Consider the following 25,777-nt stretch of genomic DNA (forward strand, 5'->3'; position numbering starts at 1 on the left):
CACAAACACAGATACACATAAAAGTGCCAATTTTCGTGGAAGTCAGTTAACCTCGACCTTCCTATGTTTTTGGACTGTTGGTGGAAACTGTAGCATCTGGAGGAAACCCATGTGAATGGGGGGTGAATATACTGACTCCACACAGACAGCACTCCAGATCCAGAACTGAACCCAGGACCTGAAAGCTACAAGGAAGCAATGCTAAGAACTGCACCATCATGCCACCCAAATTGAGCCTGTTCTCCATTTTAATCAGGGTTTAACTGAATTACTTTTTTCATAGCAAACTCCATTTACCCAAGAGCAATTACCAGGATCCAACACTTTTTCTATCTAGAATGCTTTTCTGTTGCCTATGAAACATCTCCAACAGGCCATGAATACTTCATGTTACAGCTTGTAAAACTGGTTCATACTGTATTTACAGTTTTTCAGTTCCTATCTACAGTGCATCAATAATACATGGACATGAGTAGTTTGCCTTGTAGAGGTCCCTGTGAACATTGTGATCACAATTCATAAGCCCCTTTACTTCCTTTTATGCCCTCAACAGTGTTTTTTTTGTTTCATACTGTAGCAGGGAAAACAACTTAATTCTAAAATCCCACATACAGTATATACTGTAGCTCAACACTTCTGTGGTACTAAAACAAGAAGTTGACCAGGCTGAAAAGTAGCAATCTATAGCTAAAAAGACAGAAGACTGCAAGGACGTTAGTTACATTTACAGTATTTTGACTACAATACATATCACAGTGAGCAATAGTTTTATGAATGAACTTCAGTTCTTTCACTCAATGTCACTTGGTTTCAGTACTCAACAGTGCAGGTTTTTTCAAACCTTCAGATGGATTTCACATGCCCACAGATATCTTTCTGAAGCCATCTGTGAAGTGAAAAGCAAAATTCTATTTTACTTTCTGTATATTCCCTCACAAAAGGTTACATGTACTATAGTCTGATTGACAGGTCCATCAAATCTCTTCTTATGACAATCAAAGACTTTTTTATATGTTCAAAGCCTCTGAATGTTTTATGCTTTTACCATTGAACCTGTTTCTCTTTTGGATATGTTATTTTAAAAAATAGCTGTAAACCAGGTGTCTGAACAGTGCACTCCATGTGCAGATGTTTGAAAGATACAGCAGGGTCTTGGGCTGAGCATTATAATTATTTGTTTTTCCATAAAATTAATTTTCATGGAGACTTATGGGAGTAAAGTTGGAGGCATAACACAAGACTGACAAGCAGTCAGAAAGTTAAATGAGGAGCAACTGTTTCCAAACTGTGGGAGGGCAGCCAAGTCCTTTGTTGTGCCAGCAGTGCCTTGGCAAAACTAAGAAGAATGGCACACTTTAAAAGCCCCAGGGCTCTGTGGAATCCACATACTGTTCATTTAAAAAAGTAAGTGGGCTGACCTTATTTCTTCAGGGAGGCAAAGCAGACAAAGCAATTACAATTTGCTCTGGCACAGAGATGTAATGTTCTTTCAACCACGGTAGCCAGGAAAAACAAACCAAAAAAAAAAGGGTCTAGGTTCTTTAATTCCTCAAATCAAAAACACACCATTCTGCTGATTGTTTCTCTTTAAAATAGTTACTAGATAGTCTTACTTACAAAGCAATAGCGTGTCAATGAATGTTCTGTATTTTTGTGATCCAAGAAACACAATCTAATACTGGTAAAAAGCCATTAAACTAGCCAAGCCAAAGGAATGAGCTGCAAAATTAACCTTTCTCTCTCTCTGAACTCACAGATCTTAGTGTAACAGACTCTGACATGTTCGATTGCAGTCATAAATTTCTTGCAGATTTGGTTATAAGAAGAAGTCGAGAAACTAGAATTGGGTTTAACATTTATACTGGAGACACATTATGATGTAAGATGCAATGAATACAAGACACAAGATGATGTCCTGTAGGATAGAATGAATATGCAAAATGAAGGCATTCTAGGAATTATGGCTTTTTAACCATATTTTCCAAATAAATTGTATCTGAAATTATGAAAATAATTCAACAAATTAGTTTCAAACATATGTTTCAAACAATATTGTGCAGTTTTCACAGTTGTAAGGTGTGTTATTATTTTGAAGGTACTGGGAAAAAAGTAGGTTCACTTTTTCAGTGATTTGGATCTGCAATAATTGTTGAAAAACAACAGTGTTTTTTAAGGATATTTTTAAGGAGTCCCACCTTTAATGTTACTTTCCAAAAACAATCTATGCACTTTGTAATATTAATAAGAATAGAATTCATAGAATTAAAATCAGAGAAGAGATGAACAACACCATCCATCAAGGAACAAAACTCTAACAGTTCTTTAAAGCACCACCTGCTCATTGTGACTTATGATTTACCAGTCTTATTCTAATGTGACCCTGTTCAAATCATTACAAATTGAAAGCATTAACTGCCTGCTCATGCTCAAGAAGGTAATTCAGAACTTCCACCTGAAAACTCGGGTCCTGTTTCACCTTAACTGTTCAATGCTGCGTTCATGTTACTGCAGCTGGTGCAACAATAGAGCTTTGTGCTCCTGGTAGGGCTACCCTTGGCAAATTGGTCTAAGGTGAGGGGCCGGACAAAGAGTGATCCAAACTAGACTCCCATGATGGTTTCATTAAAAACTAAGAGAACCCTGTCCAGATCAGAGACACTAGAACCCACCCCTAGAGCCAGTACAGGGGTGCTGTTTGTTGGGGAGCACCTGGTGGCTGGGCCACCCATGTAACCCGGCCAGGCTCAACATGAAATGGCTATGTGGAGCCGACGTGTGGGCTCGCCACCTGCAAGATGAAGGATGGGGGGGTGGATATGATGCCATTCACGTGAGTGTCACAATCGTAATCCCTCCTCTTAAGGGCACTCTGGATCTTTCACATTTTAGTTTATTATGAGCACCTGCCTCCTATCCAGCCCCAGGCCCATTTCAGCGGTTAATGGAATGCCCTAAGCTGACAGGTTGGAGGACCAGAACCTTTTTAGTCTTGAACAGCAAAGATTATGAGGGGACTGTATACATTTATTAATAATTACTCAAGAACACTGTCATAGTTAACCAACTGGTCATTTTCATCATGAACAGTGAAAGCAGGAGACAGAAGAGGAAAAGAAACTTTGTGATGGTAATTCAAAGTTGTAGCATATAGCGTGATAATTGATGCTGATACCCTATTTCAAGAATCATCTGGATAAAATCCTTGAATCAATTTAATATTAACTACCAAATTGGATAGACAGGCCAAATGACCTACTCTTATTTATAATTTTTCAGTTTTAACAAATTTGTACTGTTGTCTTTTATAATATGCTTCCTTACATCAAATTCAGCATCTTCAAAAACATCTTCATGTCATGGATTAGTTAAATACCAAGTTAAATATTGTATGGCTAATAGCTGGAGAAGAGCATTTTTTCTACTGTAATTTCACCTGCTTGCGGTGTACGACTCCTGCTGTCGGTTGCATAATCCAAATGTTATGGGCCTATTTTAAGATACATGGCTGTCAGACCCACTTTAAATGATTTTAAACAGCGTACAGCAGATATTGCTGGGCTTTTTGATATTAGCGAGTACTGCAAAGTTTTTTTTTTCACCCAGTCCACACACTGTAATTAACAAGATGCAAGGGGATGGAAAAAGAAATGTGACATACTATAGATAGTGCAGCAAGCTCTAGTATTACTGCTCTATGTAAGGCATTGGTGGTGGAGAGACAGACAGCAGAAACTACACATATGGGGCCTGTGTATATAATAGACATGGAGGTGTCATGCAAGGGATAATTAATTCATCAATTCATCATGGTGCTATGTAAAACACTGTGACGTGGCTGTGGGTCATATTGTACAAATGAACCCTGTCCTTTCTGTGCTACTCCTTTTTCCACACATTGAGATCCTGTGACTTGACTTCAGACTAGACTTCATGTGTCTTGTTTTTACAGATGGGGCTTGTTGGTATCAACATTATATTGCACCAAAACCAACCAACCATGTTTGTTAATGAAGTTTAGGTAATATTTGCCACTTTGGTTCCTTCATATCCTAATCTTTATATGCTGGAGGACTTGTATTAATATGGGCAATTGCCAATTGTAACAGTGTGCTACAATCTTTTACTTTTTACTGAAAAAAAAAATGATTTCCTTTAAAATAACTTTGGTAAAACAGAATAAAAAATAACATTTTTCAATTGATTCTATATCAGGATATGGACACTATAATTCTATTACGCTACTAGTCTATAACACTATGTGTTAACTGAATTCTGAGTTCTCTACTAGTATCATATTGTCATGATACAGAACTCTCATTTGAAACAACAAGATGTTTGCATTTTTCTATTAAACATTAGTATATGGAAGGAAGACCACTCTTTTGCATAGAATGAAAAACAATTTAACATTAAAGAGCCCTTGAAACTACTGTACATAAGCCTGAAGCTTTCCAAGATGGGAGCTGTGCATGTGTGATGTAGAGCTAGAACCTTTTTTAAGGCACTACATACTGTACTTATTCAAGAGGTTGTGTAATACTTAAACATGAAAGAGTATTTCCATATAATCATAGGCCACTCATGAAGGGCTGCAGCATCTCCAGTCTTTTACTCATAGACTTGGTGCATTGAGATACTGATAACTGCCTGCAGCTTACAATGAAATTATGACCAAGGAAACTCTTAATAAAACAGGGGAAAACAAAAAGTATGTACGTGTCAATCACAATCAGATGTTTTAGAATACATTAATATGTGGACTCAAAGATGAAAACCACCCAGCTGCTGTCATCTGAAAACCCATCTGCAAACCCTAGTAGTTTGCCAATACACAGACAATGGAATTTTTCACAAAAACCAGTGATACAACCAGAGCAATCAGGATCCCTGTCATATATACTGACACTGTATGTCTTCAGTCTGTTCATTTGTCAGCCTCAATGTCACCCAACATCTTTTGCATCTTTAAGTGTAGCAATATGTGATTTGCACTTTTCCCTAGGCCACTAAAAGTAGAAAAAAAATGTAACGTTCAGGCGCTTCTTCTTTCATTTCAAACTATAATAAATGTACATGACTCCAGCTAATTGTAATTTCAAGTGTGCCCCCTATGAATGAAAATGATAATAAAACTGATTAAAATATTGATTCAATAAGAACACCCCAGATAATTACAGCTGGAGAAGCCTGAATATTAGTATTTATGTTTCATTTGATATTTGAAGCCTTTTTGGAATCCTGTCTTGTGAACTGTCCAGGCTTACAACACACCTCTAATCAACCCCATTTTTCTCCCTATATAGGGAATTTGCACACAAACATTTGCTGAGTATACCTCTTTAGTCCTCAAGGCTCAGCAGGATTTGTATTATTACATACATACAGGTACTGTACCTCTAAATACTAGAACTAATCACCTTGGTTAGTACTCTAGGCTCTGAAGATGGAGTAATTGAGTTATGACAGTCCATGATCAAACAAGTCATGTTTAAACTACAGGCTCAAATTGTACTTAAATGTATTTATTTTTACTAATAAAGCTACTGTACTTGGTATCCCTCTGTTGTGTTCATTAGTACTGAACATGAATTGACACTTTGTTGAATAATCAACAAAAGGATTGTAGATACTCAAACACAATAGCAAAGCAATAATTTATGGTTCTCTTTCTTTAAAGAGGTAACATTTTTTCTTCATATTTAGCAAAAAGAGTGACATATTGTGTCTGTGATTGTAGGCAGAATAGCAGATAAAGAACTGTTTATTCAGGGAAGTGATTTCTGCTTAATTTTATGCTTTTAGGATGGCTTTATTCCAACTCAGACAAATGTTCATTTCCACTTCAAAAGATGGCCCCTGAGGTACAGAAGCGATAGGAAAAATTATAGCCCAATTATCATAGCAGCTGTTCAATAGAAAAGTGACTGCTGTATTTGTAAAAGAAAAAGAGAAAAAGCACAGCATTTTGTACAAGGACAAATACCTTCTGTGGATCAAGCCAAGGTTCTATTGATAATGTATATTATTATTCAAAAAAAGAGAAAAAAAATGATAGAATCACTAGAGTTGCATTTGAGAGTTTTTGAAAGTTTCACACACTGGCCTGCTGAGTCTGAGGCTGTATCCATACTGTGGCTCCTTCCTTTTTATGTACAGTACAACTAAAAGAAAAGACAATTCTTTGACTTACAACCTTCTGCCTGCAGTTGTGTATGCAGGGTAGATATTATTGTGACTCTGAAAATCAGATGATGATGGAAATGCAAGAATGATTAACATCAAATAAGAGCCCTAAAAGAAGATGCAGTTACATATTCCTACTCTTGATACTGATTCCTGACACTGAGCCCAATCTCCTGAATTTTGTTTCTTAATCAGATCTCGTTTCTTCAGATAATTAACATATTCTAAATTTGAATTCAATTCAGAGACTGCTACCAACATTTCTAAACAAATGGCAATAGAATTTTACAGCTACTCTTATTTGAATTATGAAAGCCTTTGGTAATAGTTTGAAAAACTCTAATTAAGTGAAGTACTGTATGGATTACATTAAGGTTTTAGGACTAAAGTCTTATTTCTGATTAATGTACAGTATCAACAAATATAGATTTTCCATCATCTACTTATCTTTAATCAAAAAAGAAATAGACAATTTTCTCTATTAACAACCAAAACCATGAATCACAGACAAACATCTATAATCCTGACTGAGATTGTAGCTCTAAATTCAGTTTTTCTGTCATGAGTATACAGTAACAAATAAATTGGCCAAAATAATGGGAATCCCAACCTTGCTTCTGTAAAAAACCCAAGAATAATAGATTGCAGCAATAACATGTGTATTGTATGTATTAGATAATATTTTGAAATATTTGTAGCCCAATTTCTTACAAATGGTTTAGTAGGATCACTTTTGATTGATGTTGTAATAAGCATAAAGGTGTGTAGAACTGAACCAATTCTTGCACCAGCTCCACCAATTTAAGAGATGGGGATTATTTTGCCTACAAAAGGTGGTGGGAGTCTATCACTTACTCCTCAAGCCACAAACACATTGCCACCAAAAAAGTTAATTTATTTAGTAGATGTGTCCTAATGTTATGGCCAATGACTGTAGAGTGATGCAACATTAAGACCTTAATCTACAGGGAACAGACACTTTAAGACACCTCTCGGCTCACCTGCTCGTGGAACTCGATACCCATACTCAGCGTGTTGATGAGAATGGCGAACATGATCCCCCTGCCGAAGTACTTGCTGTCCACAATTTTGCGAAAAGTCTCACACACCAGCCTCCAGAACTGCAGCACATGTCCTGCCTGTGCACCCACCTTGGAGCCTCGCCTTTTGGGCTCCCGATGGTCCCGATACTGGGCATCTTGGGTAAATTCATAGACACCCTCACTGTCTGAATCCAGGGTCTCATTATCAGTACCCTCAGACTCGTTATTTATTGATTTGATGCAATATGGACAGCTCTCAGGATCAAAGGTTAGGTTGTCCAGGTTGGTGCAGTTGCTATTTAGTTTACAGGAGCCTTTACAGGGGCCTGTGAAGAAACAGAAAAATGGTTTCACTTAGGACATTGCAGATGTCATTGCAGATGTATCCATTCAGGGGTTTATCTGCAGTTAAAATTTTAAAAAGCATGACATCATTCTGCAGCCTCATCACAGGCTATTTGTGAGAGCGTCTACTGGTATTTTGCAGTTTACCACTACAATATTAACAACACATCATGAGGAAGCTACAGTACAATTAAACTGAATACAGTGTATGTAGTGGGAGCTTTCTAGAAATGATACTGTAAACTTTTTTGTGAAAAATTATATTAAAAAAAACTGTTGTACTAAAGGGATAACTGCTGTTACTTTATGTTTAAAATAATCAACAACCCTTTATGTTTTAAACTTGGGGAACAATTTTAAAAAAATGGAGATGACAGAATGTTAGATGCCCCTACAGTATCTCATTCTCAATAAATACTAAGCTTATTTTTTGTTTCAACGCTCATCCTTCATTTGGTTTCATATTGTAAGAGCATTCTCTTTGTACAATCATTCTAAAGGGCTTGCAGCATTTGTGATTAATCTGTACAGTATGTGCGGATGTCAATGCACACCCCTCAGGTTCAGACTGCTTTGCAGTAAAATAACCCCACTCCTGCATTAATCATTATCCATCACAAATTTTTTATATCTGATTAGAAAGCCTGGATGATATTCGCAGAAATTCTTCAAGTGATTGTCCATCTATACAGTACCTCTGTACGAACATGTTTTCTTCACAAATATGACACTTCTAAGGTTTCAAGGACAGAAAAGGAAAGTGTATAACTTGAAGGAGTGAGAGGAAAGGTTTTATCACAAACCCCGTTTTCAGGTTTTATTGATAGTACTTTATCAGATTAAGGAAATATTGTAAATGAAAACTGTATTTTGTATTGCATTAATCAATCATTCAATTGTATTATTGATTGCATTATGCAACCATTCTGACATGCATTACGTTCATACAATTCACAAACAAATCTATAAAAATTAACTCACCAGCACTCTGTGTTTCCAGTAAACGATTCATGGTGCCAAAAGGCCTGGGTGGAATATTCAGATTGGTCAGCATTCCACCACTGCAGCCACTGCTAGATGAGTCTCCCAAGGTCTTCTCTTTCTGGAGCTCCTGAGGAGTGGAGGGGTGCACAGTTGGATAATTTTTGGGCATAGAGGCAGAGGGCACAGAATTCCTCTTGATGCACTGGAGGCTGGGACTTGGGGTGCAGTGGATGGGCTCAAAGTGGCAGTCGGCATGGTAAACACTGTGAACAGACTCTGTGTTGCCTGACGTGGGTGGTTGGGTTGAGGGTAGGTGTAGATTAGCTGTGGATGGGGGTGGGAGCATGAAGCGACCTGTGCCATTGTGGAAGGAGCCCATCTCCCCATCGCCCAGTTCATGGCTGGGGCGTGATGTCCTTAGGCTGCCATTGCCCACATGATAGTGGTGATGATGGTGGTGGTGGTGATGGACCAGATGGTGGACAGACGCCCGGCGGTGTTTTCTCCGCCTCCTCTTGTGGGCAGGCTGCTCTTCCCCTGTCCTTGCACACAGCCGTAGCCCAGTCTTGGCAGCCACAGTTCTGTATACATGACCCAGCTGCCGGCTAGCCTTCCGCACTACATGAACCAGATACTTGAGCAGCTCGTCATAGCAACTACCTGGCTCAGAGAAGCTGGCCAGAGTGCTGGCATTGGACATGAAGCGTACGCGCTGCTCTTTCATGAGTTGGCTCTCACGTTGCTTGGTTTCGGAGAACTGTGTGGCAATGACCACCAGGCACAGGTTGATCATGAAGAAGGACCCAACCTAGGAGGACAAATGGTCAGAGACAGGACAGTTTGGAGTTCAAGTGCTCTCAGACAGGACCACATTATAACTTGGACAAACAATTGAAACTATGCTTTTAACTGCCCTTGTGCAATCATATAGGACACTTACTGTATATGAATGTACTTAACATGAGAACTTCAGAGTTCTCCTGTTAACAGGTTTTTAATCATAAAACTGATAAGAAGGAGGAGGAGTATATAATTTATCAGATTTTGTATTAAAGTGCTACATTTTAATGGATTAAGAGGGACAGATATGGTGTTGCTCTGCATTGTATGATGCAATATATTTTTAAATGTATTGAAAGACTAAAGTTTAGGACTGCAAGCAGTTCTGTCACAATTTGTATTGTGATGAATTACTGTACTACAGTAAAGCCATAAAACACAAGAAATGTTACAATCAAGAGGACAATAACGTGTCTTTTGCTTGCTTATTTCAAGAAATGGCTACTGTAGATTGGCCTTTGGATTGTATTTGTTAATGCCTTTGAAGACTTTAATCAAGTCACCTTATAATCTTTTTAAGACTAAAAATGATGTATATTCTTAGCCTGCCTGTATAAGACAGTAATTATTAACCATGGTCCTAGGGGACCACCATCTGTTCTGGTTTAAACGTTGGGATAAATGAGATGAAGCCGATTTAGCCCATTTGGTAGCTAGTGGATAATTGATCTAAGGCCCTTATCCAGACATTTCTTGAAAGAAACCAGGTTCACTGCGTTGTGTGTTCCACATTTCCATGGTCCTTCCTTTGGGTAAAGCAGTGCTTCCTGTTCACGGTTTTGAATGCACTTCTACATTTGTGCACTACAGTTTGTGTTTCGCTGTTAATTCTGAAAAACAAATCAGCTGGGTTGATTTTGACAATGCCTTTGAGAATTTTGAATGCTCGTATCAGGTCTCTTCATGGTCTTCTCTGTTCAACACTAGAAAAGTTAAGTTTCTTCAACCTATAAGTGCAGGATATTCTTTTAAGGCCTTGGATGCATCTGGTTACTCTTCTGATTCCAGAGCATCCATTTTTCTTCTATAATGTGGTGATGAGAATTGTACACTAAATTTTAAATGAGGCATTACTAGTGAGTAATGTACTATTTTAACATAACCTGTATACAAATTCTATGCTTTTAACTTTATATCCTGCCATTTTTTTTTGGCTTTTTAATTGCTTCCCAAAGTTACCTAAAAGATGGAAATATCGTGTTGTGTCAAACACCTTTATTTAACATACAGTAAATAGCCTATCCTAGCTCAATGTTTCCCATGTATTTATAGTTAATGTTTTTACTACCTGCGTACAATACCCCAAAGTTATCTACATTAAACAATCTACCAGTTGTAGGTTTTTAACTTGATGTGTTTTTTATTTTCAATTGCTTTCAACTTTTCAATAGCTGAATGAAAGTTTTAATAGATATGAATGTTGTATCTGTTTCTGAGTTAGAGCTGTCCTCTTCCGCCTTATCTCATAAACTGAACACCTGTTAGTAGCTATACAGTCAGAAGTAAGGATAAGCAAGTTGAAGAGAAGGGTTACAGACACAGGGGTCTCCTAGGAACTGGAGAGCTACTGGGGTAGAACATTCGTTTAATCCTAGGAATGTGTCTGGTTGTTCTTCTCTCGGCTACTTACAGAAAAAAACATGTTTTTTTTGTAACTTAGTGGCTAAAACTGTGCATGATATTATAAAAGAGGTCTTACTAGTGCACCATACAATTTTAACATAATATCAATTCATGTAAATTACACATGTAATGAAAAAAACTAACATTATGTTCTTTTTTTTACTTTTCCACATTGTCTAGAACAGGGGTTCCTTATTGTAAGACCTCTGATGCAGGGTCCCCAACAATACAAAAACATGTATGTGAAAACATACCTTCATAATTCAGCATAAATGATGTTTACATCATGTTGATCCAAAGGTTACAATGTATAGCACAAAAGTAACATAACTACAATAATAGGTGTCAGTATACAATTATGCTTTCACAACCTCAGTTAACCACAACAAACAACAGTACGTTGCACATAAAACCCTTGCTAGTTTAAAGGGGGGGAAAATGGTTCTTAATTTGAAAATCAAATAGTGAAAAAGATAAAAAAAGACTGTTGAAAGTGGCCAGAGAAAGCAACTTTGCAGATGCAAACACAAAGGTACAGTTCCACAAGAATAGAAAGGTAAAGCAGTAAAAAGACAATTAAAAAAATTAATTTATGGGGTTTTCTTTATGCTGAGCAAATCTGATACAAAGCCAATGTGTTTAATTTGCAACTAGACAAGCTCTTCTTTCAAGCACAGCAATTTTGAATGCCATTACACAGAAACACATTCTGAATTTAATGGTAAATACCCACCTGGTAGTAATCTACAGAAATATAAAGTTCAGGAGCATGCCACTGTGCAAGCCAGTTAAAATTGTTGTTGGCGAGAGTTTGATAGAATCTTCATTTGAGATTACATGGATTTTAGCAGAACACAAGCAGGTTTTTATCGATGCAGAGATTTTAATTAATATTGTTTTGTCTGTGTAGAAATTATGACTTCAGTTACCTGGAATGCAATACTGAAGTATACAAATAATCTTTGTTGATTGTTTCCTAGAATTCTGTTTCTATACATTCGAGTTGTTAGCTTTTTACTAATTATTGTTGCCATATACACGCACAAAAGAAATAAGACTCCTGGGTCTATGATTAGTTTAGTTTTGTTGTGCTTTTAATGGATGAGAGCTAAATCTTCATGTCCCAGCCAGTGCAGAATACCATCAGATCTTTGTGATTTGTTTCATCTCAAATATTTATTAAACATATACATTAATATATTTTACCAACAAGGATTCTATTATCTGAGACACTTAATCCTTAGTTTTTTAACTTTTATTAAAATAATCTTTAGTGTTTTTATTATCTTTATTAAATTTTTGCACTTCATTAGATCATTTTTCTTTAAACTGATCTTGTTCTTTTTACTCATTTTGTGAAGACCTTTCTTTCTCCTTATATTTTTCATAAATGTGGCAGTTTCATTGTTATAGAATGGATATTGGTTGAAAGAAAAATAAATAAGAATTATTTGTACTTTCATACATGCTAAATCAATAACACAAACAAATTGTTACAATATATTGAAATTTTGCAAATCAATGTGGCAGTTAGGTTGTTGCAGAATTGTTAGTATAATAATTTTCTTTTTCTTCAGTGACAATCACTAATGTCTATTTCATTTGTACATCTAATCAAATTGACTTTGGCCTCAGAACTGAAATTATTTGTTTTATTAAAGCATTCTGCATATAACCAAAGACACCAAATAAATATAACAAAAATACATTTCCATATTGATTATACATTAATATCCTTGCATTAGCTAAAAAAAATGATTTTCCAAAGTTGCTGTAAGAAATTGTCAAGATAGTTTGTGTGTAAATAAACATGCTGTAACTGTTTCAAAACCTCTGAACTGAGGAGAAGTTAAGCTTACGTTTTGAGATTCTTCTGTTGTTTGAAAGGTTGATTATTTTCAGTGTAAAAGTAACCACAAGAGGGAAGCAAAGGCTCATTGAAATAGCCTACTTAGTTTTATGATACATACTGTATACAGTAGTATGGTATCAGTATAAGTGTGCGAAACTTTAGACACGCCATCATTTGTTATTTGAATTGCCACTGCCACCATGTTCATAATGACCACAAGTGAAATGAATTGGTTTAAGTTATTTAATATTTGAAGTTTGGACTGGACTGGACCGTGAGTAACAATTCTTAGTGCACTTAGGGGTGGAGTGGTGGCTCTGTGGCTAAGGATCTTTGCCTGTGGCTAGAAGGTTGCCAGTTCAAATCCCACAGCTGGCAGAGGAATCCTACTATGTTGGGCTCCTGAGCAATGCCCTTAACCCCAACTGCTCCAGGGGTGCTGTACAATGGCAGACCCTGCACTCTGACCCCAGGCTCTCTCCTTGTCTGTGTGTCTCATGGAGAGCAAGCTGGGGTATGTGAAAAGATAATTCCTAATGCAAGAAATTGTAAAGGGTTAATAAAGTAATATTATTATATTCTCAATGTACTGATTGTATTGTATTATTATTATTGTATCATTTGTTACACTGTTGCTGTGTTGTCTGTGTTAAGCTGCTGTTGCACTGCAATTTCCCTCATGGGATCAATAAAGTATCCATTCATCTAAGTTTGAACCTGACAGCATGTTTTACATAATTTCAATGCAGCTGCTTGTTTCTGTACCAAACATACTGTAGGAACACAAGCTTTGAATTCAATTGTTGAATTGAATGCAATATTTGAAGTTCACAGCATCAAGTGATTTTCAAGTGAGTTTAAAATGTCCGAATAAGATTGTAGTCAAGCAGCCATCTTCATTTAAGCTGCCACACTATTGTACCATGTTATACTGTACTGTAATTATATTTGCTCCATACTTTTCAAATTTGGACTGGTAAATGAGTTTTTGACCTGTAGCAGTTTGAGGATTACATAATTATTTTAACAGGTTAGAAACTGCCAGCGTGTTGTGTACTACAACGACAATTTTGAAAATCGGAATCCTATTGACTCAGGAACAATGCCTAACAAATATGGAGTTAAGTACTTGTTTTTGAAAAGTGTTTGAAGTGTAAAAAAAATAATCCCTTCAGGTGACCACCTTGATTTCTACAGGAATCTCTTTTTGATATGAGTATTATCTTCAGAATAGTAGATCTATCTAAGTACAGTAGATGTCTTGGTACTGTAGATGCCTACCTCGTCAGGAGTTAATTGGCCAAACAATTTTTGTGATGTTTGTGTTACAGGCTCTAATGAGAATTAAATGGCCGAAGAATTATTGCAGCAGCTTCTGAGGTGCAAATTTGAAGCAGAGTTCAGTGTTCATGCACTATGCCATTTAAAAATTCAATCAATTCTACACTACAACTATCTGGGCTGCCATTTTTGTTGATGCAGGACCTATTTTTTCCATCCATCCATTTTCTAGCTACTTCATCCAATTCAGGGTCATGGGGGAGCCAGAAACTAGCCTGACTAACAAAGACATAAGTTATGATACACCCTGGAAAAGACTCCAGTCCATTGCTGGGCAGGGACATATTTTTGCCACAATTTAAATGGCTTAACTGTCTAGATACACCTGTATGAAGCTGCCTGGATGTATGCTCTTTTATCATGACTAGCTTCAAAGCCAGTACAGTAAGTAAAACAAAATACAAAGAAACCTCTTTACTACCAAACTAAAGTTTGTTTCAAACCACGTTTAAAGCATGATCACAGAGACATTTTTACAGTACAGGACTTTGTAACCACCTTTGTATATTTATTTTAATGATCTCAAGATGCAGCTTGACTCTGGCCATCATCTGGATTATTGCTTCTTGCAGTCTGGCCACCACTGCAGATTTTCCAAAGTACCTCTACATGTTCTCCAGTTCATTTTTTAAAGGTCAAAAACATTAAGTAATATTAACACTGCCAATATAAGAGCCAATGACAGTGTAGGAGCCAGCAATTTCTCCCGAAGCCCATTAAAACTATGTTCCAGAATGTATCTGCAAGAAGCCAACAGACATATTAAGTACACTGAATTCAATTTGTTTGTTCTGTGCAGAGAACATGTGAAAGCGCATTGAGCTAAAACAGCTACATTAAAAACTCAAATTCGCTTCAGCTACAGTAAGTATATTACCTGACTCCCAATTTCTGCAAATGGTCAATCAAAAGCATAACCTAAGAGGTGATGAAAAGGCTTGAAAACATATTTGCTCCACGTGGAACAAAAAACATAATGTGACAGAGAAGAGAGATTGCTCAATACTATACGTCCTGATAAAACTTCTAAAAATGTTATAACCTAATTTTAATCGCATTACACAGAGCAAAGTCATATTTGTCATAAATAAATTAAATCCAGAAAACTTGAGGGTCACGTTTATTTTATTTGACCACTTTAATTGTTATTTTGTAGTATGAGGTTCCTGCACTTCTGGTTGTGTCCTGCTTTATTGAATTCTAACCACAAATATTCAAATAAATTGAGCTCTGGAGATTAAGATAACCAGTTAAGAACATTTATTTTGTGTGCAGTCAAACCATTTTTGTCAATCTGGATGTATGCTTTGGATCATTGCCAGGCTGGAATGTCAATTTTTTGCTTGAGCTTCTTGGCAGAAAGAACCAGGTTTTGGCTAAACTTTTCTTGTACTGTATATGTTTGAGCTCATGATTCCCTCTTTCAGAACCTGTTGATGCAAACCAACTCAAAAATAAAAATAGACACCCTCCCATATTTCACAATGGATGTCAACATATATCAACTATATCGACAGGGTAATCTTTTTATGCCTCAAAACCTGTGGTGGCAAAATGCTCTTGCTTCCTCTTCCTGACAGTGTTACAGCTACTGTATACTCATACATTCTTTGACACAACTTCTCAACTTCCTAATTGACACAATGGTGAAGCGTGGTAGATTCAGCCTTTGGAAATTATTTTGGTATCTGTTGCCCTTCATTGTTTTAACAGCTCTTTAACCTTAACCATGATGAAATGTTCTACTACGTAATGCCTTTCATACAGTACGTTTCCTCCTTTTATATCTCATAGGAACATGAAACTTTCAGAGACCTGTATTCTAGATAATTCTGAAGACTTGCATTGCATTTCCAAGGAGCATAAACATATTGTACATTTGTTTTTGTTCTCTGGAATGGAATTATTGAGGGTAATAGGATTTTGCTCTGTGCTACAGTTTTATGATTGTTTTATGAGAATTTTTTTAAAGCAAAATTTATAATTAATAATAATACATTCACAACTCATTCTGTTATATGATGCTTTCTGTTCCTATATCATTGGGGCTATGAATAAATCTGGAGGGCACTGCACATCACTCAAACAGCTGCTGAAGAAAGGAATCACCTACATGTTAACAAAAATCTTCCACTGATTTTGATATTATTTTAAAATTTAAAATGTTGGTATAACATTAAAGTAAATGTACTGAAAAGGATTCACCATATCTTGCTATCAGTGTTGCTGTGGTAATTACACTACTAAGGAATATCTAGAGGAATTTAATTGAATGAATTTGGACTTTGAGCGAACAAATGAAAGATAGAAATTCTCACATGATCATCAAAGTTGGGATAACCTGACTCCTGATACAAAGGCAAACCAAACCACTGATTTTCCCACTTTAGTCAAACACATGCCTCCTAGAAAACATGGTGCTCAATTTTCAAACTTATATGATCGCAGCTAGAATTCTGCACATACAATATGGTTTATTGTAATTAGTGGGGTTACAGGCAGTTACTTACTATTATGAGAAGGATGAAGTAAATGAAATTGTAGAAAGAATGGGCATCCATTACAAAATACATGATATCCACCCAGCCTTCCAGAGTGATCACCTGCAGAGAGAACAGATTGTCAGTATTGACTTTTCATTGAAATGGCTTAATATTTTTAGCTGGGAATTTAATAGTCAGAAGTAGTATCTTGATTTCCAGGCCAGCACAACAATTACTTTATTAGTGAGTAGTAAAATAAGGCAATACTATTGTTCCATAAAATGTTTTAGTTTAATGTACTTGTACTTTTATTTTATTTACAATAGATTGCTCAGATATCTTAAATCACAGTTGCATCAGCTGATAGTAGGTAGGTGAAGCATTCATTTAAAGTAAAAATAAAGAGCTGACCCTTTTAGCAATGTTGGAAAATTTTAGTTGAAGAAAAAATCTTGATCTACAGATAAAAATACAAATTGTGCATTAAGTTAACAAAAAGTTTAGAATATTGTTAAATTTAACCCACTCAGTTGAAAGGTTCACACTTCAGACTACTTAATTAAAATTAATTATCTAATTATATTTAACTTTTTATTGTTAGAAATAGAAATCCTACAGAACTAGGAGCAGAAAACCTCATGGACTGTTGGCTATACAGGACTACAAGTGATTTAGTTATCATAAATTTATCAAGAGGAATAAATCAACAAAGTAGTGTACTGTAACACTTCAGCAGTCACTGGTTTTTCATCCAATTGTATCTCTGCTTTTATCCACTTAAAGTAACTGAATCCACTATTGACTTCATTATGAATTTTTCCACCTCTTTAGTCACTGAAAACATGAGTTCCTTACAAATTGTATAGGAATGTGGTATTACACTATGAAGTTACTTGCAGTGTCTGGTGTTACTTGCACTAGTTATTTACAGTGTCTATTGTTTTTCTTTAAATACCCCATAGAATATGGGAATTAGCTGTGGCAACATTCTCAGTCATCATATCAGCATATACAGTACAGTATCATCCCAATCCATATGCCACGTGAAACAAAAATGTAAACTTTTTCTTTTTTAAATTCCTTTTCTGCATTTTAGAATTATTTGGAAATCACAGCATGGAAGAGGAGGTCAAAACGTTATGATCTCATTTTACACACATAACCGTGACCTGGAGAGCTGAAGTAAGGGGAATAGGTATTTTAATTTACCCATCGAATAATAAGAGCTAATAGGACCCTTTTTCCATTACATTGCATCATGCTGACTAATAAAATATATAATTTAATTTTGAAAGAAAATTGCAACTCACGCAATTTTCAGTAAGTGCGGTGATCAGTGGGTCACGACTGTGTTAATTAAGTCTCTGTAGTGCTTTTGGAGGTAGTGATTTCTGTACTTTTCACAATTCCTTTCATCTGACAATTACCGCTTGTTTGGCATCTACTGTGCATTGATAAAATGCATCTATTGTAGCTGTTTAGCGGTTTATCTCTTAAAATAATTAGCTTTTTTTTTAGCTTATTTTAAAAATAATTAGTTTTTTGGATGTTGGGGCAAAGATTTGCAGTCAGAAGACTGGAAACCATATAGATAGTGAAAACGTAGATAATCAATGCCAAAGCAGATGGAACTCTAGTGTGTGGATTGGAACGCGCCACATACTGTATGAAAGCACCTTCCACACAGCAAGAAAAGCTGGAAGGAGTACCTGGAAGATGGCTATCCAGGCAAAGCCGATGTTGTCAAAGTTGATTGCTCCCTTGAAGGGGTTGACGTCCCCCGCTGAGCAGTTCACGTAGTATTGGTTCCAGTTCACGCAGGTGGTGTTGTCAGTGCTGTTGTAGGCAGTGTAGTCCTGGTGACACTCCAAGCCATTCTCTCGTAGTGTTGGAATGTGCCGACAGTAGCGCATCCCATTCTCCCGTGGCTGTGAGCAGATGAAAGGATTCTCGTCGTCGTTTTCTGTGTGGTAGTAGGAGTTCAGCTCGAGGGAGCGTGGCCTGAAAAAGAAAGAGTGAGGTCTGTCAATAATGATGTAGTATCTTGCTGTTTACTTCAGCCTCTGGCAGCTGGAAACAACCTTACAAAAATAATGTGTGGAAAAGACACTGCCCTGCTGTGGCCTTATTTTGCTATGGAATGGGAAGTTAAAAATTCCAGATTTTGTCACATTTGTTTTGCTTTAAATTTTGGTATTTGTCAACACTTCTTCATTGTATATCCTGCTTCCTCGCCTTTTTGAGCCTCCATTGGTTAAATCATCTTGTCCTATTGTTGACATCTTGACCCTCACATCAGCACAGCATCCCAAAGGATCCCAAAACATCCAATATACAGTATAGAAGGTCATGTACTTCATCTACTTAGGAAGAGTATCATCCATCTGGGTGACATGTGGCACCATTGACCAGCAGGTAGATAAGTGACAAATAACTTCACCAATTGGATTAAAAGAAAATTTTAGGAACATCAGATTTTGCAAATCCATAACCTAAAACTAGTGATTACTGATTTCAGAGCTTATGACCTCCAAATCTGTTGGTTTTGCTTCTAGCCAAGCTTTTAGTTGTGTAGTGTGATCTCTTAATCTTACTAATAATATAACTTTATTCTCTTTTCATCATATATATTGGTGATTGTATTTTAATTAAATTTGATAAATAACTTAAATAAAATGAAATATAAATAAAACTGCCCAAATAATAAGATTCAGAGTAACTTGTTGTCCTTGCTGTGCAAATTAGCACGCGTGTGGCTGAGTTATAGAGCAGACATCATCATGATAGCATAGCAGCACTGCTACTGTATATTCTAGCATAACAATACTGCTGCATTAATCAACAATGCTCATTAAAATATTCTCAGTTCCTAAATAGCCTTCTGTACTGAGGTTCTGTAAAACACAACGGCTTTATATCACCAAAGCTACACTATATTCTAAAATTCTTAAAGACTCAGTTGACAAACCTTTTTTGCAGTGTCTCTATTTTTATAGTACAATTTATTTTCTAAGGATAGAAGGCCATATTGATCATGACAGCCAGTTAAGATATCTTATGGTCTCCTTGTACTTTTTTTTCTCTGTTTCTCCACCCTTGATTCATCAGTAAATAGTCTGGAGATCCCTGAAATTAAAATGTATAGTATTTTCATCTGATCTCATTCTCTAACCGCTTACTCTTGGTGAAGGTTTTTTGGTAACAGGCTGAGCAGGGCAGGGCAGACCAGGATTCCCTTTCCCCAGCAACATTTTCCAGCTGCTCCTGGGGGATTCATAGACGTTCCCACGCCATCTGAGAAATACTGTATAATCCCTCCAGCGTGTCCTCTGTCTGCCTTGGGGTCTCTGTGGGAGACGCCCAGGGGTCATCCTCTCCAGGTGCCTGAGTTATCACCAGATCCCCTACTGGGATCGTGACCTTGTTCTGGTGGTGGGGCTCAAGTGCCTCAGGGAGCCATAGAGCTAGGTTGTCGGGAGCCTTGTGCTCCTGGTAAGTTTACCCTTGGCAAATGGGTCTAAGGTGAGGGGCCAGACAAAGAACGATCCAAACTAGACTCCCAAGGTGGTTCCCTAAAAAACCCTGTATGAATCAGGGACACCAGAACCCACCCTGGAGCCATACCTGGGGGTGGGTGCTTGCTGGCTGTGCCTAGTTAAATAAAGAAGCCCCTTGTTTGCCATGAACTAGTAAATAGAGATAAGAGGGACACTGGACCTTCTATTTACATCTGTAACACATGGTTTATATGAACTACCAAAGGTAGGGGCTTCCACAATAGCTCTACGAGCTTCAAAGGTCTTTGGGATTTACATAGAAACTGAAATAGTAGCAACAGAAAATTATTTTTTTCAGAATTTATAATGAAGTTAAAATTATACAAATTGAGGATTATTCTTATTTACAGAATAATATTTATATAGTTTGTGAATTCAGCTACTTTTAAAGAGTTTATAATGTCCAATGTACTGTAGGACCAATTGCTGTCTTTATCATTTTAAATTTAAATTTCTTGGAATGCTTTGTCAAGAACAGTTCCTGTTATTTTATTTGCATAAAAAGGCTTTATGCCATAAATTATCATTGTATTTCATTAATTAATACAGTTGCAATCAGACATAATTATGCCACTTTTCCTGATTGTGTTTAAAACATATGTAAACTTTTGTCCTTTACTTTATTATTTGTGTGCAAATGAGCCAGCTTGTTACTACTTTCATCTCTTCTTCTGAGTTTGGGATACAAAACATCTTTTGTGCCCTGAGCTCTCCTATTGTAAAGAAATACACCTGTGTAATAAATAGCCATGTACAGTACATGCTGTACAGAATTATTTCTGCACAATAGTTGTAAAGAAAGATTGAAGAAAAAAGCAAATAAAAACTGACCAAAAACCTTAAACAACTGAATTATACAAGTGTATTACTAAAAACTAACATATGAAACTACTCTGAATGTGTGTGCCTTATTAGTTTGAATTTACTAATTCAGTGATATGAATTCTAAAGCACACCATGTCTCTTTTAAAAAACATTGGAAAAATATGTCTTGGTAATTATTTCCATTATTTTCTGCAAGAAAATGCAAACAGTTTGTTGTGTTTTATTTCCCATCATGTCAAAATGATGCAAGAAAGACACGCTTCTGGGGTAGAAATCCATCTCAATCTAATGCGTTTTAATCCTCACATTAGTACAATATGGTCAAGTAGGGAGCTGCGTCAGCATGCGTAGGCTGCAAAGGAACAGGTAATGGGTTTATTCCATGCTGAATAGAAAAGAAAGAAAACACACCGTTTCGGCTCACACCTGAAGACGGCTTCACAGACGAAATGTGTTTCCTTTCTTTTCTACTCAGCAGGGAATGAACCCATTACGTGTTCCTTATTGTAGTAGTTTTTTGATCTGATAACTTATATGCTAATGCCTCCCTCTGTCTATTCTTGTGATTTTAACAGAACCTGTAGGAATAAATTCCAACACAATTTCTGGAGATGTAATACCTTCAGTTTCACAATGGCTTTTTCACAAAACTGAGGCGTAGACCAGACACCCCACTGCAATCAAACTGATCCAGGGACATTTTGACACATCGGTCATATTACAGAGCTGTAATCATTGTGTTCTAGAAGAACTGGAAGAGGGAGAGCGCATACATGATCAGACTAACTGTGCTCCTACACAAGTGTGATTGCAAATGTACTGTATACTGTAGTCTTGCAGGCAGACACAGGACAGGGTTTCACAGTTGCACTACTGTGAGTCAGGTGCACTACGGTTTCACACAGCCTGCAGGGCCAGCAGCGACACTCACACTGTGAAATTCTCAGGCAGGAAGCAGCGGTTGCGGAGCAGCCCTGCCCATAGCTGGACACCTACAATGCCAAAGATGAAGAAGACAAAGAAGCAGAGAAGCAGAACGTTGCCCAGCATGGGGAGGGTGTCCAAGAGTAGTGTTACCAGGATCCGCATACCTGCAAAAAAGCACACTTCATCAATACTTAAGCAAACCATACTAAAGTGACTCGTGGTTCTGAAAGCTGCATCACACAAAATCAGCATAAATAACTAACTATGTCACGCACAGGAATTACATGAATGAGGCATTTAACAAGGGTGTAAAGTCTTCTGCTGAAAACAGAAATTCCAAAATTAGTAAAGGACCTTAGGCCAGGGAGGGACTACTGGGTTTCGGTCAGTGTGCACATGAGGTCAAGTTTTATAGTATTCCCTGGAATCCTTTAAGGAATTACCTGCTGAATATTCATCATTGAAGTCTACAAATAAGACTTTTTGTTAGTTGATTTCAATAGAGATGGGCCATATGGCCACTTTGCATCCCTTCCAATGTTTGCAAAAACACTACCAATGTACAGTACTGTATATTAGCTATTAGGCCAGATATAAAACCACACTCATCCATTCAGCTGCTCTTGCCCTGGATTGGATGGCTGTCGATAAAAGGGAGAAAAAAATAGAAATGCCAATCAAACTTTTACAGGTAGTATGTTTTTGGGAGGTGCTAAGAAACTGCAGCGCATTGAAAAATCATACATTGATTATACATCATTGAGCGAACATGCCCATTTCACACAGAGAGATGCCTACCCAGGACTGCAATCTACTGTAGCTTGAGACTGTGTTGTGAGGCTGTAGTGTTAAATGTCATGCCATCACGACCTTCATCTTTCTTTCTTAAACACTGAAACCACATTTGTTGGTTACAGAAACCGGATGAATGAATATATATGTAAGACATTGCACAACGTTTAATTCTCCTTGAGGTACACCCATTGCACCAACAAACACTGCTGTGTTTGGACTGTACTTTCAAATATTAATTTTCTTTTGGCTCTTTCCGTTGCTTTTCAATATTCAACATAGCACTAATTACAGTAGTTTTATTTACAGTAGGAATGATAATTCTTTAAAACCATGTCTCCTCACTGTTTTGTATGATATTCTACAAGGAGAAAGAAGTACTTTAAAAAATAAAATAAAGACTTTATCTGATAAGTTTGATATTTACTGATCTGTATTTTAAATTTAATAAATCTATGACCTACAGTATAATCCCAAATCCCTAATCTACAAAACAGTCTTTTCATATCAGTAAAACAAATTGCCCAAAATTCCATAATGCTTTACTCAATATACAGAAACCAGAAACCAACATTAGAAGTGCAAAAAAAATCACACAGAATGAGAAAGTGCCACAAGAAGAAACAGAAAAACAATTGTTTTTAACAGATGACTAAGTAACGTTATGCACAAGACATTTTATGAGTTCACAAAATGAAAATATGTAACTTATTTTCCAAAACTAAAAAGTAACAGCATTTTCTTGGCTTTTATTTTTTTTTAAATAACATTATTTCATTTGGTTCTCCTATATTCTTATAGTTAGAAAACTTGAACTCAACAATTATCTAGTTATAAAATAATTTTAACAAAATTAACAAATAGTTAGCCTTATTTCTGTTTTTCCTTTTGCAGCTTTTGAAGTTATTTAAAAATGGAATTGGAAATAACTTCTAGACTGAAACATCCATCTCTGTTTAGTGGTTATTAATGAAAATGAAAATTTTAAAGCCCTGCTGCTCAAAAAGTGGTTTAGCTCAGGTATTCTTACTTATTTTTGTTTTGAACTTTTTCTAACTATTTTACATGGATTTTTAAATGAGGAGGAGGTCAAACATTATCTCACTCACTTCCGCCAACCTAAAGTACGTATGAATATCGTGCTTTTTGCTTGCTTATGGCTTTAATTTTCATATTGGCGTTTGCTCTTACCAGAGACAGGTGCTGTTCTTTGTGGCTCATATTATCTTCTACCTGGTTAAAGAGGACCACATGCTAACCACAAAGCAGTAAACAACAAAACTCAGCTTGTTTGAAGGTGAGACAAACACCAAATGCAGTGCTTTAAATTTCAATGTGTCCTGAACCTAATATTTATTTAACCAAATATTAAGACGCACTGCTTGTTTTCCCCTTTACTTGAACCCATTTACAAGTTATCCCTTTTTAGAAAATTTAGACCACCTACACCAGTTCTATACCTTTAATACCAGTTCTATCAGTAGCTCTTCCTCTCTATGCTTACACTCTCGGATCACTTCTCCAGAGCATTGCACTCTGGACTTTGCACAAATTCATTCCTGTACTTCAAATCAGTCTTTGAAATCAGCCCTCAGACAACCATCCCTTCTGACCCACTATTCTTCAACAAATCAACAGTTAGCGACTGTCTCTACCAGTTAGTTCCTACATTACTTCCCTGAAGTGCTAACAAGGCCCGTTTCAGCAGTAAATGTTTTCTGGATGTTTTTCTTTATTGGTTCTCCACCCTTCAGTGCTTGACAAGAAATCCTAAAAGCCACTCATAACACATTGCCAAGTATCAAACTATATCTACCAGATTCAAATCGTTTACATTGCAGCTCTTGTAAACTGTTGCTCAGAAATGCAGTTGTAGTATTCTCATAATTATTTTTTCAAATACCTTCTTTCATATTCTTCTAAAAAAATTAAGTAATTCAGATCTTACAACGTCTCTGCAAACAGGTCTTATCAGCTTCCCCTACTGAAAACCCCCAGTAGTTTATTTGAAGGTTGTTTCAATGCACTTTAAAGATTAATGTAATGTGCCTGGAGCTGCTATTAGACTATACCAATGTCTTAGATTTGAAATTTGATCCAATTGCTTCCCTTGCCTGCCTTATTATGATTCACTGTGAGAGTGGGCTTGGGATGGACGGAGGACAGCTTGGTTTCATAGTGCTAAGCACTTTTGCCTTGCATGCAGGGTGCTTTTTGAAAAGAAACAAAATCTTCTGGTCTGTTATAAAGGTTCAATTTTGTTAAATGTGCTTTGCAATACTTATATAGTTCCTTGCTCAGTCTGAAATTATGAATTCATATTTCAGATTAAACTTTAGTTTAGACTTGGTTGACGGAGAGTTAATATCCTGTATGGCATCACTGTGATGTGAGTGGGTAAGAGTGTTTCTGAAAGAAATACAATCCTGATAAAAGGGTCTGATAATTTTTTTGATGTAATTCACATTTTTATGGTGCTGAGGCCTTTGGTTTGAGACTCCTGGTACTGTTCCATCTTGGTCCCTGATAAGTGGTTGAAAACTCTAAAGGAACCCAATCCCAACATTTCACTATCAGCATTAAACGGTTCTCACAGACATTTGTTCTCACAGCCAGGAGGATGTAAATAATAATGAGTTAACCTTAGTTTAAATAAAGTTTCAAATGTAAGATTTTAATGATGTTTTATTCTGTATTAATTTATTTTTAATTTATTTTATGTTTATGTTTTTAGCATCTGGAGATAATACATAATGAAAGGTTGTATACAGTATTACAGTATATATTGAAGTATGCATTTTTTTCGTTTCTCTGGCAAAATATTGCATAAACTAATATTCGTAACTTAGAAAGGACATAATTATTGCAGAAATATACAAATACACAATGCTTCAGATACTACAATGTACAGTGATTTACAATACTGTGAGTATCATAGATATAGAACTCTACCAAGCAACTCAGGCACAGAAGAATAAAGGA

General features: G+C 36.5%; 1 protein-coding gene across 16 annotated transcripts in view; it reads right to left on the minus strand.

Moving 5' to 3' along the window:
- The window catches only part of cacna1g (calcium voltage-gated channel subunit alpha1 G), a 349,737-nt gene that overhangs the window by 139,428 nt on the left and 184,532 nt on the right, over positions 1-25,777 (minus strand). For all 16 annotated transcript variants that reach the window (XM_088599330.1, XM_088599329.1, XM_088599325.1 and 13 more), the window contains exons 6-10: positions 22,008-22,167; positions 18,404-18,695; positions 16,722-16,814; positions 8,553-9,363; positions 7,185-7,552 (exon numbers count right to left, since the gene is read on the minus strand). In XM_088599330.1, coding sequence (XP_088455456.1) covers positions 7,185-7,552; positions 8,553-9,363; positions 16,722-16,814; positions 18,404-18,695; positions 22,008-22,167 — 1,724 coding nt within the window. The remainder of the gene's footprint in view (positions 1-7,184; positions 7,553-8,552; positions 9,364-16,721; positions 16,815-18,403; positions 18,696-22,007; positions 22,168-25,777) is intronic.

The sequence above is a fragment of the Lepisosteus platostomus genome, chromosome 11, assembly GCF_059453375.1.
Source record: "Lepisosteus platostomus isolate fLepPlt1 chromosome 11, fLepPlt1.hap1, whole genome shotgun sequence".
Classification (NCBI taxonomy): Eukaryota; Metazoa; Chordata; class Actinopteri; order Semionotiformes; family Lepisosteidae; genus Lepisosteus; species Lepisosteus platostomus.